The sequence below is a fragment of the Salvelinus sp. IW2-2015 genome, linkage group LG23, assembly GCF_002910315.2.
Source record: "Salvelinus sp. IW2-2015 linkage group LG23, ASM291031v2, whole genome shotgun sequence".
NCBI lineage: Eukaryota > Metazoa > Chordata > Actinopteri > Salmoniformes > Salmonidae > Salvelinus > Salvelinus sp. IW2-2015.
Window position 1 is genome coordinate 25,629,507 of NC_036863.1, and position 18,945 is coordinate 25,648,451.

An 18,945-nucleotide genomic window follows, 5' to 3' on the forward strand; every position below is an offset into this window, starting at 1 on the left:
TGATGTGGATTCAGCTTCAAAGGGTATACCATGGTGCATGCATCCAGGGTACATCTACTGACCTCCACTCCTGTCCTCCTTCCTTTTAATGCCTTTCCTGCCTTTGTTAAGATCTGGCAGAGAAGTGGCCAACAGAGAACTCAGAATCAAAGTTATCTGAACTAGATGACGTCCTCAGGGCTTAGAATGCACCATGAATGAGGAAGCTGAACAGGAACTGACTCACACTGACAATATGTGTACGGGAATATAGACCAATTTAGGGAATAAACAATGAAATCAATCATATCAAATACCGTAGTATATATAATAAGTTATTATAGTTAGGTAAGGTGAATATCGTAAATGAAACAGGAGCATAACTCAGTCAAGCATTTTAGTACTTTATTTTGGAGATATCAGTGCAAATGAACACCCAAAAAAATGCAAACATAAAAAATGAAATAATGTTTCAGGTTGTCACATGGAAAAATGAAACAAAAACTTTCTTTTGCTACAAATGTATGTTTCAGATGCACAATGCCAGTAGGTCTATGATTGTACTTCATACCTCCGCTCTGTCATCAACCAGTAACAGAAAATAAAATCACAAAAATATTCAATGCACGTTTATTTTCACACGTTTTCTCCACTTGCTCAACAGTCTGTGGTTATTTAGGGACTGTTCATGTTCTAAATGACCGTCTCTCTCTCTGTGATAAAAATACCTATTTTAAGACTTGACATTTTACCCCATCACCAGTAGGGATACACAGGTAGTTCCCATGCGTCTGCATGCAACAGGCAGCAGTGAGGAGAGTCAGACAGTATTACACAACACAGCGCAGGATAGATTATCATTTTACCACATAGAGACACATGCAAAGAACAAACCAACCAAAAAATGGGCATAGCATCCTCTGTCATTTGTATGTATGTACACTATTACGCATAGAATTCATATTTACATTTTTCCGGGCATTAAAAACTAGGGTCATATATTTTTCTTCAKCAATACAAAATAGTTATCTTTCATAATGAAAGTACTATTTACACAAATATATTTAACCATTGTGAAAATCTATTAATAATAGAAGAAACGTACTGAATATGTACTTCATATGTGTATGTATTAAAAAAGATCACATGTAAGACTAAATGGATGACAGCAGTGTGGGAAACTGAAACCAGAAACTGATCAAATACAGTACAATCCAAATAACGAGCTAGAGATCAGATAAGCCCTCAAAACACCAACAATGTCTCAATGATTATTGGGTGACAGGTTCACGTCATATCCAGCTGCTTTAAAATGTACCTGTGGTTTCCTCTTTATTTCCATGCAATTATTTTTACATTTTAATATGAGCTAAGAAACCTCCAAGAAAGTAAAAGGTGTCTATAAAGCACGAGAATCAAGAAACACAAGATAAGCTTTACAAACTGTCAAATTCTCAATGGATAACAACACTGACATTTTTTCATTACATGCCATAAACATATTATTTTTAAGGACACCAACAGCTCAACTTTGACAGTGCAAACTCAGGGGTACAATATCAAATTAGACTGCATTTTTTAAATTTCAGAATATGCATTTATATTTCAAAACCATTCATTTTGAATTCATTGGGAACAAATAGTTATGCAGATGCTGCAGTATTTTAACTGTTGCCCAGAACCTGTATACAACACAGGAGGTTGGTGGCACCTTAATTGGGGAGGACGGGCACGTGGTAATGGCTGGAGAGGAATATGTGGAAAGGCATCAACAACATCAAACACATGGTTTCCATGTGTTTGATCCCATTCCATTTGCGCTGTTCCAGCCATTATTATGAGCCGTCCTCCCCTCAGCAGCCTCCACTGGTATACAACTACTACTGCCACCCACAACTCACTGTCCCACAGGTAGGCTCGTCAAAGGTTTTTTAAATAAATAATAGCTGTATTACCATCTATTAAGACGTCACCCCGCATCTGCACTGTCAAAACGTAGCCCCAACAAGTTCATTACATATCAAAGCAAAATGCAATGCATTGTGACCACATGAGCCCTGTCTGTCAGTCGACATAGTCGACTCACTGATGATCATATAATAAATCAGTCTTGAGGAGAAGGTGCAGGAGCAACCAATACAGAGCCCTCTAACAGAATTGAACTGTAGGTACCTTTAGTAGATTTGATTATGAACATTGTTCACAGGGTCTTCCTTTAAACATGTCTCTATCGTGTATGTTTTAATGTACTGCTGTGCTTGCCCTGGTATGACTATATTTAGGGTTTGACCAAAAATGTATGCTCTCTGTCTATCTGAAAACCTCCTGTTGGGAAAATAAATAAAGATGCAGTGATTTTTGGAGTCATCAATAATAAAGGTAGCTGGAAATGTTCTTGATCAATGTTTTACAGGTGCCAACAAAGAGGACACAGAATAGTGATATGTGTGCAATACAGACACAGATCATTGGAGTAAAACCAGACAACTTCTTTGAAAGGTGCTTTCTTTCATTCATTTAAGAATGTGAAATACATACTGTATGGAAATCACCAGTGGGCATGTTCAAATTTGACAATTACCTAATTTTGGTGCAAGTGATTTGACATTCTGTTGAAGTAGAGCTACATCGTACCACCCATTCCGTAAACTGAGCCATCGATAATTATGATACAGTAATGAAAAGAATGCCTTGAATTCGTTTGCTCGGTTCTTTTCATTCAAAATCCTCACTCTTGCATTCCTTGTTGTTATTTCTTCTCATCTAACTACAAATGAATTTGGCAATTTTTTATGTTTTAGTTAATGAAAGTCATTAAAACTACCATTTGTCAGATGAGTCGCTCAGCCTGTCGTTTTTGTGGCTGTGCTTGTTGTTATTGTAGGGAGGGGACAGGGAGGAGTGCTGGGTGGAGGTGGTGGTGGAGCTCAGTCTGTGGTTGTAGGCATCATTGCTGTTAGTACCCGGCTCCTCCTTCACCCTCACCCCCCCTGGCACTGACCCCTGGGTCCCCTCTGCCTGGTCCCTCCCCTCCCTCCTCAGCTGAGCGCTACCCTTTTGCAGCATGTAGTACAGGATGGGGTTGGAGCGGGTGAGCCGGGGGGAGTCTGGGCGCAAGTCACAGCCCTCCTCCTCCTGGTCTCGACCTGCCCACTGCACCGGGCTCTCCGGCTCCCGTTTCACCGGGGTGTGGTACCGTTTGGGCGAGTCCTGACGGGGTGGGGGGGCTGTGTGTCGCCCCCAGGGGGAGCGTTGACTGATGTCCCCTGTCTGGGGGGTGGGCAGGGGTCTGAGGTGGCTGGGTGGCCCTGAGTTGAGGGAGCTATGGGGGTGGTGCCAGGGCAGGGTAGGCAGGTTGAGGAGGTCGTGTTGATTGTAGCCTGACTGATTGAGGTTGAGGACGCTCCCGTTGGCTTTACCATTTGTCTGCAACACAGAGGGGACAGAGGGGCTGGGGACTCCCCGGGGCTGCTGGGACAGCTCCTTCAGACAATTGTCAGACAGGAGCAGTTGTTTGAGCACGTTGAAGCCCCGGCTCTCCCTGGGGAGGAGAGCTTCACTGCTGGGGCTCCTGGCTGGGGCCTCCTCCTCATTAGGGCTCCTGAGGCCCCTGTGGTAATCAGGCTCCTCCTGTATCTGGCTTTGGACCAGGCTGTTGTGGCTGTGGCTGCTTCCAATGTCCACCACGGCCCTATGAAGGCTGCCATTGTTCAGGCTCTCAGCCAGCTCCGTGCAGAGCCGTATCTTTTTAGGGCTGGGCCCCTGTTGGTGGTAGTCTCTCTGCTCCTCCTTCACAGGGACAGGGCTGGGCCAGCGATCTGTGTGTGGCTGTGTAGCGCTGGTGTAGTAGGTAGCGCTCTGCTGTTTTAAGAGCTGGCTCAGGAGGCCATATTTAGCAATGACCTCTGTGGGCCGGGGCTCTTTTTTTAGGTCCTGCTGGGGTTCAGAGAGCGGGCTGTGCCTGTCGTCATACCCTCCTCCTCCTCCTCCTCCCCTTCTCTTTCTGCTCGTCACATCCTGACACACTGTAGAGGACAACAGGCCTAGGACCTCTTCCCCTGGTTCAGTTTTAACCTTGAATTCTGCTGCCGAGGGCCCCTTGGATCTGTCACAGATGACAGAGGTGCCAGGGGGCTTCTCATAGCAGCTCCCCGCTGCCATCTCCACACTGCACCTCCCACCGGACCTGTCTCTGTCTCTGTGGGTGGCTGAGGCCACGGAGGAGGCAGAGGAGGAGCTCGCTCCCAGCAGGAGCTGCAGTACTGTGCGACGCTCCAAAAGGTTCTCGATCTGGGACGAGGTGGGCGACACCTCCCCACGGCGACCGAACGAAGGTGTGCCGCTGCCCGAGGGCCTGTCTGAGAGGGGGATAATTGTTGTGTTCCTCTGGATGGGGGCATTGAGCCTCTCCAGCAGYGCCAGAGGCCTGCCACCACCCACCTCCAGCTCCCGTCTGGGTACTTTGCTGGGAACCATGGGTGGGGAGGGCGAGGCGGTGCCGCACTGGGCCAGGTTCTGTAACAGTTTACTGGCGCTGAACGCCGGCTCATCTGCAGCTTTCTCAGCAGGGAAGGGTTTAGACTTACACAGATCCAGAGGGCTGGACTGGACATGGGGAGAGGGGTAGGGGGATGGGGTGCTGCTGGGGTCTCGGCTGAGAGAGTACAATGGAAGGCCTGATCTGTCCAGAGGGCTCTGTGTCCTTACTTCCTCCCAGGGGGCCAGTGATTTAAGTGGGCCCCGTGACAGACTGGACAGGGTTGCGTCATGCTGCAAATCTGGATCAACCACAATTTTGTTTACCTTGTCGTTATTCTTGCGCTCCAGAAGGAGCTGCATGAGAGTGACCCTGGGGTGGGACTTAAGGTCTGGGCTCATTTCAATCTCCTTCTTAACCTGGGGGACCTTCGGACCGGAGGGATCTGGCTTCCACTTGTTTAGCAGGGACTCAGTGAGTTTGTCTAAGGAGGAGGAAGAGGAGGAAGAGAAAGCAGTGGAGGAAGAGGAGAGAACGGTAGAGGAGGGAGAGAAAGTAGTGGAGGAAGAGAAAACAGTAGGGGCAGAAGAAAAGATAGCAGAAGAAGAGCTGGAGGAGAAAGCAGTAGAAGAGGAAGAGTAGGAAACAGAGGTGGAGGGGGAGGTGGCTTTAGGCCTGGTCTCTGGAGCTCTGGTGCTGGCCCTGCTCCTCATAGAGAGGTCAATGGGAGAGCAGCTGGAGAAGGAGATCTCTGCATCGCTGCAGCTCTCCTCTCTCTTGACCAGGCTCTTCTCCTGGACGGAGCACTCGCTGTCAGAGGTGACTGAGGAGCCGCGGCTAGGGGGCAGGACCCCACAGTCGTCCTCCAGGTGCCCGTTCTTAGTCAGCTGCTTCTGGTTGTTGTGGTTGTTGAGGAGCAGCAGGAGCAGGCTGCTACAGGTCTGGGGGGGCCTGGCGGGGCGTGAGTCAAAGCCACGTTTCTCAGTAGTGGGGGTTTGGGGTTGGGTCTGGGTGTCGGTGTAGGGGGTGAGGGGCAGAGGAAGAGGGGTGGGGCAGGGTGAGCTGTGAGCTGGCAGCAGGGAGGAGGGGCTCCGCTGCCTTGAGCTGGAGTTTAGTGCCAGTCGGGGGAGTGTTGTTGTCGCTGTTCTGTTTTGGGCAGTTAAGGAGCTTAGCGCGTCTGGGGTAACGGTGGTGGTGCTGGTGGGCGGAGCCTCTCCCACACTGGGCGGCCTCTTGTCCTGGGTCTGCTGCGTTGCCATGGCGGCCAGTCTCTCGCTGGCCGAGTGGCCCGAGTGCTGGACCTTGAGTGCATGCTCCCTACTGTACTGCTGCAGGTGGGCCTCACTGGACAGCAGCAGGGCCAACTGACTGCAGGCCACACTGGGCTTGGGAGAGGGGGCAGGGCTGGAGCGGATCTTCACCAGGTTGGCCACAGCCTTGAGCCGTTCAGCACAGGACACAGCATCAGTGGCAGCAGCAGCAGCAATGGGGGCGGAGGGAGGCGTGCTGCTCTGCACCGAGCGGGGGGACTCACAGGGCCTTTCCTGGCTGTGGCCGTGGCTGTGGCCTCGCCGGCTGTAAGGCGTGCTGCTGTGGTTCTGCAGCTTGGTCTTCCTCATCAGGCCCTTGAGGCGGCTGGAGGCCATTCCGTAGCAGGGGAGCTGCTCCTTGTCTGCAGGAGGAGGGGGATCGGTGGGCGGGGAGTGCTCGCTGGGGGGTTTGGTGGACTGCTGCGACATGGCCACACTCTGCAGTCTGGAGCTGAATGACTGGAGCAGGGAGGCCAGCAGTGTGCTCTCCCCAGCGTGAGGAGAGCCCTCCAGGGCCCCGTTTTGCAGGCCTCCTCCTCCTCCCTGGCCGTTCAGCTCAACAGGGGGGGAGCTCAGCCTCTGGGCCCCAGGCTCGTTCCAGGGCCCTGAGCGGAGCAGCCGGGCCTTCTTCAGGTTCTGGGAGGCCCCATGGTGCAGTGTGGGACCGTTCCCATTGCCAGCCTTCTGAACAGCGGCAATAGCAGGGCTGTGGCTGGGCAGCTGGAAGGGCCGGGCCGCCTTGTTGACCTGCTCCATCTGGTTGCCGTGCCCGTGGGGAGCCTCCGATCTCCGGGTTGCCGTGGCCCCAGGCCCAGCCGCCACGGGATGCATCAGTAAACCTTCCAGATAAGTTAGAACAGCTGAATCCGTGTGTGTCTCAGGGCCAGGCTCCTCCCCATGAGTCATGTTCAATACTAGGATCCCCCTCGTATGGTTCAGCACTGCTACTGGGAATAACAAGGTCCACTAGGTCATCCGGTACAGTACTTCCAGATATTGATAAGAGGTGAGGATGCACATGGGCAGGTTCTAGAGTATTTTACAGGTTCTAGATTCCACTGGCTCAATGTACAGTATTCCCTTCTCCACAGTGGAAAATGACACTAACACAAAGAAACTGTGGCCATGACGGGAGCCATTTAGGGGCTCTCACCCAGCCGTCACTGGCATTCCTGTGTGCCTGTGACACCGGATGCTCCCAGAATGCCCGGGTCCAAGCTTATGCAGCGAACGGCTAGGAACGAGGAGTCAGCGGGTTTCACCACCACAGTGATTTTGATGCATTCCGTGGTTTCGGATGTCTGTCTGTCAGGAAGCCTGGGGGCTGTTCTCTCCGTGGTGCCTTTCCGCTCTCCTGATCTCAGAGGGGGACCTATGTGAGCAGAGAGAAGAGAGAGAGAGACAGAGAGAGAGAGAGGGAAGAGAAAGAGAGAGAGGGAAGAGAGAGCGAGAAAGAGGGAGAAGGCGAGAGATGGGGAGAGAGAGAGTAACAGCATGAGAAGCAGGGACTTGCAGCACTACATCACATTCATTTCAACACCTTGTCCACCATGCCTGTTACTTGGCAACATTTCAGTTTGACTGCACATGATAACCCCTAATCCCTGTGTCTTTTTTTATTTCAACCGAATCGATGACGACAAAAGTAGATTAGGGTCAGATTTTATTAAATTTTTTAAATTCAAGCCCACTACCCCACTACCTAAACATTGGTCTTCAAGCTGTAAGGCCCTCGTTGCAATGCGTCTGCGCTGTCTTTCAAAAGTGAAGGGCCTGTGAGAGCTGTGAATAATTTCTTATACAGCTTGTCATTTGAGTGGATTATCCCCCCTCCCTCCCTACTACCACTCCTCCTGCACTTGAGCACCTCACACTACCCTGCCTCCGTTTTCTCACTCTCACACACACACACACACACACACACACACACACACACACACACACACAACACACACCACACACACACACACCACACACACACACACACACATCAGTGCACAGAGGGTTATAAGACTGAATGCTCTCCCACCTGGGTACAGTCCTGGCTGCCCTGGTGCCTATAGAGAGCTCTGGCATTATCACCACCTGCCCAGCTAGATCCCTCTCCTGCCCCAGTTGATCCCTGTCTGGACAATATATAGACCCCGCACTTCCATTCTAAGTGTCAGTGACATTTTTTAAAAAGCCCTGAAGGTATTCTAAAAACCAGAACTGCATTGACTTGACATGAGCCTGGTTATTATGTACAACGGCAGCACAGGTTCCCTCAGTACTGACATTGGCCTCCACAGAGAAGAGACAGGATATGGCTCGGTTGATCTGCCAAATGTGTGTGTGTCTGTGTGTATGTGTGTGTGGATCCGGTGCACCTGTCACATTGTGGCTGTGCCATGGTCAGGAGGGCAAGACACTAACACTCAGGCAACTGACCGCCGTTGCCGGTTGCCATGACAGTGGCCCTGAGAGACCAGCGGTATGAACCCTGTCATGCTGGTCTCTGTGGTTACGGGACACGTACCATAGTCAGGGCTCAGCCCATAAAGGTTAATTAATACAGAGATTTTCCAACGCCACCTCACCTCAGCTGCCTGATTGACCCCCAAAGTCTCTCCCTGAAGCGGTCTGCCTGTTCCACCTTTGGCGTGAGTGGACCTACAGGGCCACCACGACAGGACAGCCCTTCATTATGATGACTGGAGGTCAGTGATGATGCAGTCTAACCTAAAATATGTGGGACAGGACAGAGTAGGGTCGCAACGAATGGACAGATAGGATTTAGCCTTATCCCTTAATTATGGAGGTCAGTGATGATGCAGACTAACATTGGTACAGGACAGTATAACCCATTATAATGACTGGAGGTCAGTGATTATGCAGTCAGTCTAACCTATATAATAATATGTGGAATGAAGCAGCCAGGGCTGACAACCACAATACAGTTGGCTGTCTATAATCTGAGTGAAATCCATCTCCTGGGATGGCCCCACAGGTTGGCACGACCGTAAAGGCCACCAAAGTGGCACCTTTAATGGCACCTTAAAAATGATCAAGGATTAGTTGTGGGATTACAGTTGATCAGATAGCCGAACTGAGAGCCTGCGATGAAATCCTGGGATGGAACAGGAAAAGGAATAAGAAGTGTCATTTCAAGTTGTCTGAGTCAAAGCCTTCTTGATGAGCCATCCAACCCCCAGCCCGTAACTCAAGGTTTAGAAGGACCACATCTGGCCAAGATAAGAAATGACTTAATTGGGGTTGGCCCATCAGCGTAGAATACAGTTCAAGGCCAGATTTAAACTGACCCAAATCTGACAACAACAACAAAAGCCAACCTGGTCACCTCAACCTGGACTGGAGCGACGGACAAGCTGACGTCTGCTGTCATGCTAATCTTAGATGGCAGGATTAGGGCTATTTTCCCGCCGTGCTGGCCGACCCAAGGGCTTAACTCAATTAAAAAAGGAACGTAGTGTTTGGAAGGGGCAGTAAACACGTAAACAAATGTTTACCATCAATATTGTTTAGTCACTTAGCTAGTGACCTGTGTGTGTCATAACATTGGGTTCAAGAACGAGACCATGGAAAAAATGTCCACAAATGTGGAAGTACCTGAAAACAAACTGGAATTTACTCAAAACAGAATCTAGTCTTGGCTGGTGACACTGTATTTTAGGCTTGACTCTGACCTTAGCTTTAAACCATCAAAATATTTTAATCAACAAAAAATATGTAATATAGGGTTATAAGGCCCATAAAGTGGAAAGTATAAAAAATGTAAATCTAAGTGTAGGTAGTGGCCCTGTCCTGTCTGCGGATAGGCAGGGTTAGCTGGGACTTTATGAAGGACAGGGCCCTTGACAGCAGCCATGACAGAGCTGAGGTCAAAAAGCCCTGGAATTTCAGTGGCAGCAGCAAGAGAAAGCGTGTGCTGTAGGGCTGGGCAGTAAACTGTAAAAAACGATATACCGGTATTCATTCACGGACTGGTTTGGATTTTTACTTTACTTTCTATAACGGTGTTTTAATGTTTGATTTGTTACATTAAATAATTCAGTAATTCAGTATCACTAGTAAGATACTGCTAACTTCACTGAGGTATAATAAGAACTAGAGACTGTGTCCAAGATGTTTGACCATTGTTTTCAACATAATTTACTCACGTTCGCATATGCTGATTCATGGATGTCTATATCCGGGTTGCATTCAGTTTACAGGGCCCAACTTCACATGCACACTACCACCCAAAAAACATGCCAGACATTGGATGAATATATCATTTTAATATCTTCGGCTGTGAGTGATGGAAAAAAAATTGGCTTCAGCGACAATTATTTGAATAATTCAATAGATGTTTTGTGCACGAAGGTGATGACTAAAGTGTGTTATTAGGAATTGTCTACTCTGATTTCTGTATGTGGCCATCTATGGAAATTGTCTTTCTGGGGAGGGCGTCAGTTAAAACTGCAGTAACGAAGCAAGACTGTAGGAGCAGTCGAAACCGCGCTTCTATACCGCAGCCCTGGCTCCTTGGCTAACTTGCTAGTGCAAGTCAACAACTTCAGTAGGGCAACCTTGCCAAATAGAGAAGAACTGCAATTGAAGTAAAAAAAAATGCACAGTCAAAGAGGACAATAATTATTCTGTCAAGGAATTTTTTGGGGGCGAAATAGAGGCAAACTAAGACAAAAGAAAAGTGTGACCAAAAATAACTTCTGGACATCAGGACTGCGATTACTCACCACGGACTGGCAGAATCCTTTGTTTCCTTTCACGAGTCTGACGAGCTTGACGCAAACGATATACTGCTTTCTCGAGAACAGGCCCAGATCCCCGTGATTTGCGTGAAGAGGAGGAGGAGAAAAAGGAGCCGGAGGGTGGGTTGCCTCCGGCCCCTTTTCGTAGGCGATCGAATAAACCCCCACTTCCTTCCATTCTGCTAGCAAACGTGCAATCTTTGGAGAATAAAATCGATGACCTACGCGCATGATTAAACTACGAACATGACATTCAAAACTGTAACATCTTATGCTTCACGGAGTCGTGACTATCAACATACAGCTGGCTGGTTATATGCTGTACCGGCAGGATAGAACAGCAGCGTCTGGTAAGACAAGGGGCAGAGGACTATGTATTTTTGTAAATAACAGCTGGTGCACGATATCTAAGGAAGTCTCGAGCTATTGTATCTCATGATAAGCTGTAGACCACACTTGTCACGATCGTCTTGCGATGAGAGAGAGGACCAAAGCGCAGCGTGAGAAAAATACATCTTCTTTTATTAGACGAAGATGAAACACGAACTAAACACTTACAAACTAAACAAAACAACAAACGACCGTGAAGCTAACGACGTAAGTGCATACACAAGCATCAAACGTACAACATAGACAATTACCCACAAAACCCAAATGCCTATGGCTGCCTTAAATATGGCTCTCAATCAGAGACAATAAACCACAGCTGCCTCTAATTGAGAACCAATCTAGGCAGCCATAGACATACAAACACCTAGACAAGACACTGACCCATTAAACTTACAAACCCCTAGACAAACCAAAACACATACATTCCCCATGTCACACCCTGACCTAACTAAAATAATAATGAAAACAAAGATAACTAAGGCCAGGGCGTGACAACACTATCTACCGAGAGAGTTTTCATCTGTATTTTTCGTAGCTGTTTACATACCATCACAGTCAGACGCTGGCACTAAGACAGCATTGAATGAGCTGTATTCCGCCATAAGAAAAAAAGAAAACACTTACCCAGAGGCGGCGCTCCTAGTAGCCGGGGACTTGAATGCAGGGAAACTTAAATCCGTTTTACCAAATTTCTATCAGCATGTTAAATGTGCAACCAGAGGGAAAAAACTCTGGACCACCTTTACTTCATACACAGAGATGCAGAAAAAGCTCTCCCTTGTCCTCCATTTGGCAAATCTGACCATAATTATATCCTCTTGATTCCTGCTTACAAGCAAAAATTTAAGCAGAAAACACCAATGACTAGATCAATAAAAAAGTGATGAAGTAGATGCTAAGCTACAGGACTGTTTTGCTAGCACAGACTGGAATATGTTCCGGGATTCCTCCGATGGCATTGAGGAGTATACCACATCAGTCATTGGCTTCATCAATATGTGCATCGATGACGTCATTCCCACAGTGACCGTACGTATATACCCCAACCAGAAGCCATGGATTACAGGCAGCATCCGCACTGAGCTAAAGGCTAGAGCTGCTGCTTTCAACGAGCGGGACTCTAACCAGGAAGCTTATAAGAAATCCCACTATGCCCTCCGACAAACCATCAAACAGGCAAAGTGTCAATACAGGACTAAGATCGAATAGTACTACACCGGCTCTGACGCTTGTTCGATGTGGCAGGGCTTGCAAACCATTACAGACTACAAAGGGAGGCACAGCCGCAAGCTGCCCAGTGACACGACAATACCAGACGAGCTAAGCTACTTCTATGCTTGCTTCGAGGCAAATAACACTGAAACATGCATGAGAGCATCAGCTGTTCCGGAAGACTGTGTGATCACGCTCTCTGCAGCCGATGTGAGTAAGATTTTTAAACAGGTCAACATTCACAAGGCCGCAGGGCCAGACGGATTACCAGGACGTGTGCTGCGAGCATGCACTGACCAACTGGCAAGTGTTTTCACTGACATTTTCAACCTCTCCATGTCCCAGTCTGTAATATCAACATGTTATAAGCAGACCACCATAGTGCCTGTGCCTAAGAACACTAAGGTAACCTGCCTAAATGACTACCGACCCATAGCACTCACGTCTGTAGCCATGAAGTGCTTTGAAAGGCTGGTCATAGTTCACATTAACATAATTATTCCAGAAACCCTAGACTCACTCCAATTTGCATACCGCCCAAACAGATCCACAGATGATGCAATCTCTACTGCACTCCACACTGCCCTTTCCCACCTGGACAAAAGGAACACCTATGTGAGAATGCTATTCATTGACTATAGCTCAACGTTCAACACCAGAGTGCCCTCAAAGCTCATCAATAAGCTAAGGACCCTGGGACTAAACCCCTCTCTCCGCAACTAGATCCTGGACTTCATGACATCCGCCATGCTGATCCTCAACACAGGGGCCCCTCAGGGGTGCGTGCTCAGTCCCCTCCTGTTCTCCCTGCTCACTCATGACTGCACGGCCAGGCATGACTCCAACACAATCATTAAGTTTGCCGATAACACAACAGTGGTAGGCCTGATCACCGACAACGGCGAGACAGCCTATAGGGAGGAGGTCATAGACCTGGCCGTGTGGTGCCATTGTCAAATACTCCAGCCACCCTAGTCACAGACTGTTCTCTCTGCTACCTCACGGCAAGCAGTACCTGAGCCCCAAGACTAGGTCCAAGAGGCTTCTAAACAGTTTCTACTCCCAAGCCATAAGACTCCTGAACACCTCATCAACTGGCTACCTAGACTATTTGTATTCCCCCCCCCCCCTCTTTTACACCGCTGCTACTCTCTGTTGTTATCATCTATGCATAGTCACTTTAATAACTCTACCTACATGTACATATTACCTCAACTAACCTGTGCCCCTGCACATTGACTCTGTACCGGTACCCCCCTGTATATAGTCTCGCTATTGTTATTTTACTGCTGCTCTTTAATTACTTGTTACTTTTATTTCTTATTCTTATCCGTATTTTTTTTAAACTGCATTCTTGGTTAGGGGCTCGTAAGTAAGCATTTCACTGTAAGTTGTATTCGGCGCATGTGACTAATACAATTTGATTTGATTTGACAGTATGTAAATGATACGTTAGTGCAGGAAATTAAGAAATTAATTAAAATGCTGGAAGTGAATGCTGGAATTCAGCAAATAACTATGCAAATGGCAATCATTGGTCAAGCACAAGAGTAGAGTCTACAAAAGAGGATTTAGATTCCTATGCAATGTTCTACAAATATAACTACTTCACTGTCAGTTTTGTCCAGGTTTGTCCTCCTTGTCACACCCTGACAAGGCGTGATTTGGGGTGGGCATTCTATGTTTTGTTATCTATGATTTTGGCCGGGTATGGTTCTCAATCAGGGACAGCTGTCTATCGTTGTCTCTGATTGGGAACCATACTTAGGTAGCCCTTTTTCCCTCCTTTCAGTGTGGGTAGTTGTCTTTGTTTGTGGCACTATAGCCCTTAAGCGTCACAGTCGTTTTGTATGGTTTATTGTTTTGTTGGCGTCATTTTAAATAAAGGGAAAATGTACGCTTACCATGCTGCGCTTTGGTCCAGTTCTTTCATCGGCCGTGACACTCCTATTATTTTAGATTTAAATGTGTTATACTTTCCACTTCATGGGCCTTATAACCCTGTATTACTTCTTAATTTCCAGTTGATTATAATATTTTGATGGGTTAAAGTCAAGGTCAGAGTCAAGCCTAAAATCCTCTGGCCCTATCACGCAGCCCTAGTGTGCTGTAAATGAGCGTGCATATTGCACTGTGAACAAATAAATGACCTTAATAAATGGAGCCTGTCCTCTAAGTCTAATCCTTAAAGCCCAGACCCCCCTCTCTGCTTTCAGGAGCAGCACAGGTGATACAGGCGTTTGTATTACTATTACATTATCTCGCCTGTTGTACATATTGAAAATTATCTTACACATCTGTTAACATGTCATCTCATTCCTGGCCCCCAAAAGCCTGACCCCTCCCCCATCTCCATGGTGAGACACCAAAGGGCCAATGAGCCGCTCTCCATCGACTCCAGTTACCACGGTGATTGATTATCCATTATCTTTGACAATGTCACGCAATGACATCCAAACGTATTTTAAAGAGATTTTTTCTACAGTGGCCACGGGCAAAAGGGAGGCCAGCTGTGGAGACGAGAGCTTTATCATTCCCCGACCGACCGGTTTCTCTCCTCCTTTCTTATTTCCTCTCCTCCTTCCTCTCTTTCTGCTCTTTTCTTCTCCTCTCCTCTCTCTCCCCTCTCCTCCCTCTCCTCTCACCTACCTCTCTACTCTCCTCCTCTCCAGAGCCACTAGGAACAGGAAGGTTAGTGACCTTTCAGCCATTTCCTCTGTGGAATTACCTGAAAACTGTTGTGAATACAACCCAATGCAGATGTCAGGGATTAGATATCCAAGTCTGACCTTCAATCCCCCTCATTCACGTAGGGCGTCAGATTAATTGCAACATCCCCTTCAACCCCCACCTTCCTAAATGACCTTCATTGTCAGGAATGGTAATCCATTTAAGCCATTTAAAATGTATGAGTCAAAACAAAAGAATGAAAAAGGGGAAGAGCCACAGGAGCAGGCAGTTAAAGTCAAGGTCATTCARACCGCCCAGGCTTTCCACTTGACGCAACAGCTGGTGTCCATGCAAAGCTCTGGGCGTTAATAAAAAGTGACAATGCAGCCCGAGCGGTGTGTATCACTAARGTCTGACACCAGCCTGGCAGATGTGTTCTCCCTGCATTAAAGMGGAGTCAAGGTTAAAGGAATTGAAAAGGAGAGGCAGTGCCTAAACACCATTATATCATGTAATCTGCAGGCTAGCCTGCTGCACATACTCAACAGTGTACCTCACTTACACATGCAGTGTGACCGCCATTTGTAAATTCAATATGGCCAGGCCTGACATGATTAAATAAGACAAAAAAACAAGCTACAAACCTGACAAAATGAAATCGTTTAAACCGAGAATACAAGTGAACTTACACGCGGTAGGGAAGTCAAATTAAAAGCTCTGTCTCACCTTGGCAGAGGTAAACAAGAGCATAAAAGGCCACTGAACAGTGTGAGATCACAACCAAAGAAGAGGGTTAGAGATAAGTCATTCAGGACCAAGTTACATTGAAAATGCACAAGCACACACAAACTAGGGCACTCTGACCCAATTCTAAGGCCGCATTGACCAAACAACTCATGCATAGTGCACAGACTCCCCCATGCCCGCTCGCTCTCACACACACACACACACACACACACACACACACACACACACACACACAAAAAAGGGATATTAAAATACCACAAAGCTGTACCTCATCCACACTCTACACACACCATCCTGCTGGAACAGTCATACTCCCCAGTCAGTCTGACACGTGAACATGAACATTGCGTGGTGACCTAACACTAACATCACTGGCTCTGACAAACCAACGTGAACAGAACAGAGTTCCCCAGTTACAGTTCCTGGCCTATGTCAGTGTCAGACCTTGATGAGAGGAGAGGGGCGTTTAACTTCTGTACACATCAGTACAAAGAGTTCTCGGGGGGAGAACAGAAAATAATTCATGCACATTGATGAGTCATCTAAGCGATTCAGAGCCTAGCAAAGGGATGAAGAGAGGCGGGATGAAGAGAGGAGGGGAGAGGAAAGGGGAGGACACAGCCGAACCCAGATGACCCTGGATGATATCACTTTTCCCCCCTGTGCCCTGGCCTGCATGGGAGCCAGACCTGAAATGGAGTGGCTGCCCCGGGCCCTGGGTCTACAACAGAACAGCTAAGCTTTCAAAATGTTTGTGTCCATAGTAAATATTTGTGCGGCGGTAGAAGACCCACCCAAGGGCTATTTCCTGAGAGAGAAAGAGAGCTGGAGAATTAGTGTGTTGATTAAAACACACACACAAGACATTCCTTTATCTTAATGAGCTGTGGCCACAATCAATCTAGACTAATTCATTCCTATTGGGCCTCCATGCTAATCTTATGCTAACGTTGTCTATTCAACATACATACTTTATTTTTATCGCCCCCCAAAGGAACAAGCCATTTTTCATGTGAAGCAGCCTCAGCATGAGGTTGGAGGAACTGGAAGCCATAACAGCTGATTAGTCCAGGGCCATGAAGCCAAAGGACACATCTAGTCATCTAGAAGCCCTTTGAAGGTATTTGAACCAGACCACTCTGGGCTGGCGATCATGATGATGGCTGAAGGAAATAGGCCACTTTCCTATTGAAATCATCTGTCCCTCCCTCTGACAGGCTGCTGCTGCCCAGAACATTGGCTACTAAACCATGTTAAAAAACCCTGTCCTTTAATGAACTATTTCCATAATATCCTTGGCTTCTATCCTAAACAGCTTCACTCTCTCTCTCTGTGTGTGTGTGAGTCAGCAGGATGGATCTTTATTGGGTTAAAGGAGTAGTCTGCTGATTATAGGATGAGTAATTCTGGGATGCTTTGTGAATAAGATGGCCAACTTGGGACAGAGGACTAAGTGACAGAAAAAGAGGGGACATCTCTGCCTACTCGCCAATCATTTTACCATTCATAATGCCTCCATTGACCTACTTCATCAGGAGTTTTTAAATCATTCTAATGCTTCTGCCCACAGTGAGCTCTGAAAAAGGCATGGGCGGGGAACGATTTGGGTACAATGTGCTATACCAGGACATTTTCTTTAGACTCACTCATCGGAATAGGCTCTGTTTTTTCCCTCTCTTTCTGCTCTTCTCCCTGTTCTGTTTCTTGACATAACTAAGAATACCATCTCATTAAAAGTCACACAATTAAAGGAATCTCTTTAATCAATTAAGTGCACTTAACCCACGAAAGGATAAAACGATTAAGTGTAACCTTTTGGGAGAAACTCTCAGGCAGGCAGCACAGTAACAGCACCAATCCTGTTGGCAGGCCAGAAGCCAGCATATGCCAATAAACATCCCAGGACACCTCAACAAGATTAGGACTACACCCTCCCCTAGAGCTCCAAGCTTGACCCAGTACTCCTTGTGCTCCAACTCGAGCTGAACCACATAGTCTTTACTGCTATTATACTACAGTGCTTCTGCTAGCTAGCATCCCTTCATACTGTCCTGACCAGGGTTAGGGATCAATTCCATTTCAATTCGGGAAGCAAATGGGAAATTACAGTTCAAGAATGTGAAAAATCCAAATTGAAAATGAATAGCACAATTCAGCTGTTGAATTGGGAATTTCACAGAATCTCCTGAATTGAAATGGGATTGATGACAACCCTGGACCTGAATCAGTTCTAATAATGCCAGTAAATGTCAGTCCTCCATGTTAACCAGGATCACCTTGAAATGTCCTCGTCCTCCTGCTGAGTCCTTCATCTAACTAGATCTGGATTACATGGGCCTGGGGGCAAGGCTGTAGGCTAGAACACCATAAGAACAAGTCCCCCCCCCCCAACAATGTCCGCAGTGTCTTAATTGGCTCACACACCGACACACACATACACACGCATGCATGCACCCACACACTCAGTCCAGTAACTAGCAACGAGTAAGCAACCATTGAAGCACTGCAGTTGCAGGACAGCACAATTAAAAATGTGAAGGCTTGTTTGTTTGTTTGTCCTGAGCCTTTGAGATCAGGAAGTCACTAGGGATGTGTAAGTAGCAGGACTGTTGTCGTTTCCCGACCATTAGGATAGACAGAAGGAAAAGAACTGAACACCAAACACTGCAACCCACCCACCATGAGGCCTATTACTTTGTATTAATAGAAGGGGATGAGGGAGGAGAAATAGCAGACTAGGCTATGAGGTATTAAATATGCCTACAGTAGAAATAGCAACAGGATGATTCATTCAGTAGCAGTCTGTAGTGAATGCTACACTAAACAGTGCTCTACACTAGCTAACACAAGTCTTCTCTGATTGCGACGCGAACAGACATGCATCATGCTCCCCTACCTTGTCATCCTTAGCTGTGGAGGCTGATACAGGTAAAGTGCAGTAATCCATTTGCTCTACTGGCAGGAGCACTCCTGCAGAATAATAATCAGACCCTCTACCTCCTCCCCTCCCTCTCTCTGTTCGCCCTCTCTCCTCCCCCCCCCCTCACTCACCTTTCTCATAACATGACACCTCCCTGTGCCCCAGATCTGACCAAATGCTAAAGAAGGGTGTCTTCTGCACAGATAGCTGCTGCCACTAATCAAGCCTACGTGCACCGGGCCGTGGGATTAAAGAGCTCACACAGCTTGACTCAGGGACTAAATAGCTGAGCCACACACACAACAGCACACACACACAGAAACACCCACTCACCAACTCACACAATGAGGTGAAAATAAAACCTGTAGCAACCCAGAAGTGTCTCACGCTTCAAACACACACACAACCACAGACACGCAAACACACACACAACCACAGACACGCAAACACACACACAACCACAGACACGCAAACACACACACAACC

The 18,945-nt window shown here is 47.4% G+C and overlaps 1 protein-coding gene across 1 annotated transcript in view; it reads right to left on the reverse strand.

Moving 5' to 3' along the window:
- Window positions 1-370: 370 nt before the first annotated feature.
- nrip1b (nuclear receptor interacting protein 1b) overlaps window positions 371-18,945 on the reverse strand; it is a 59,505-nt gene continuing 40,930 nt past the window's right edge. The window contains exon 2 of the mRNA XM_023968477.2: window positions 371-7,138. Within this exon, the coding sequence (XP_023824245.1) occupies window positions 2,800-6,672 (3,873 nt within the window). The 5' untranslated portion in view covers window positions 6,673-7,138 and the 3' untranslated portion in view covers window positions 371-2,799. The remainder of the gene's footprint in view (window positions 7,139-18,945) is intronic.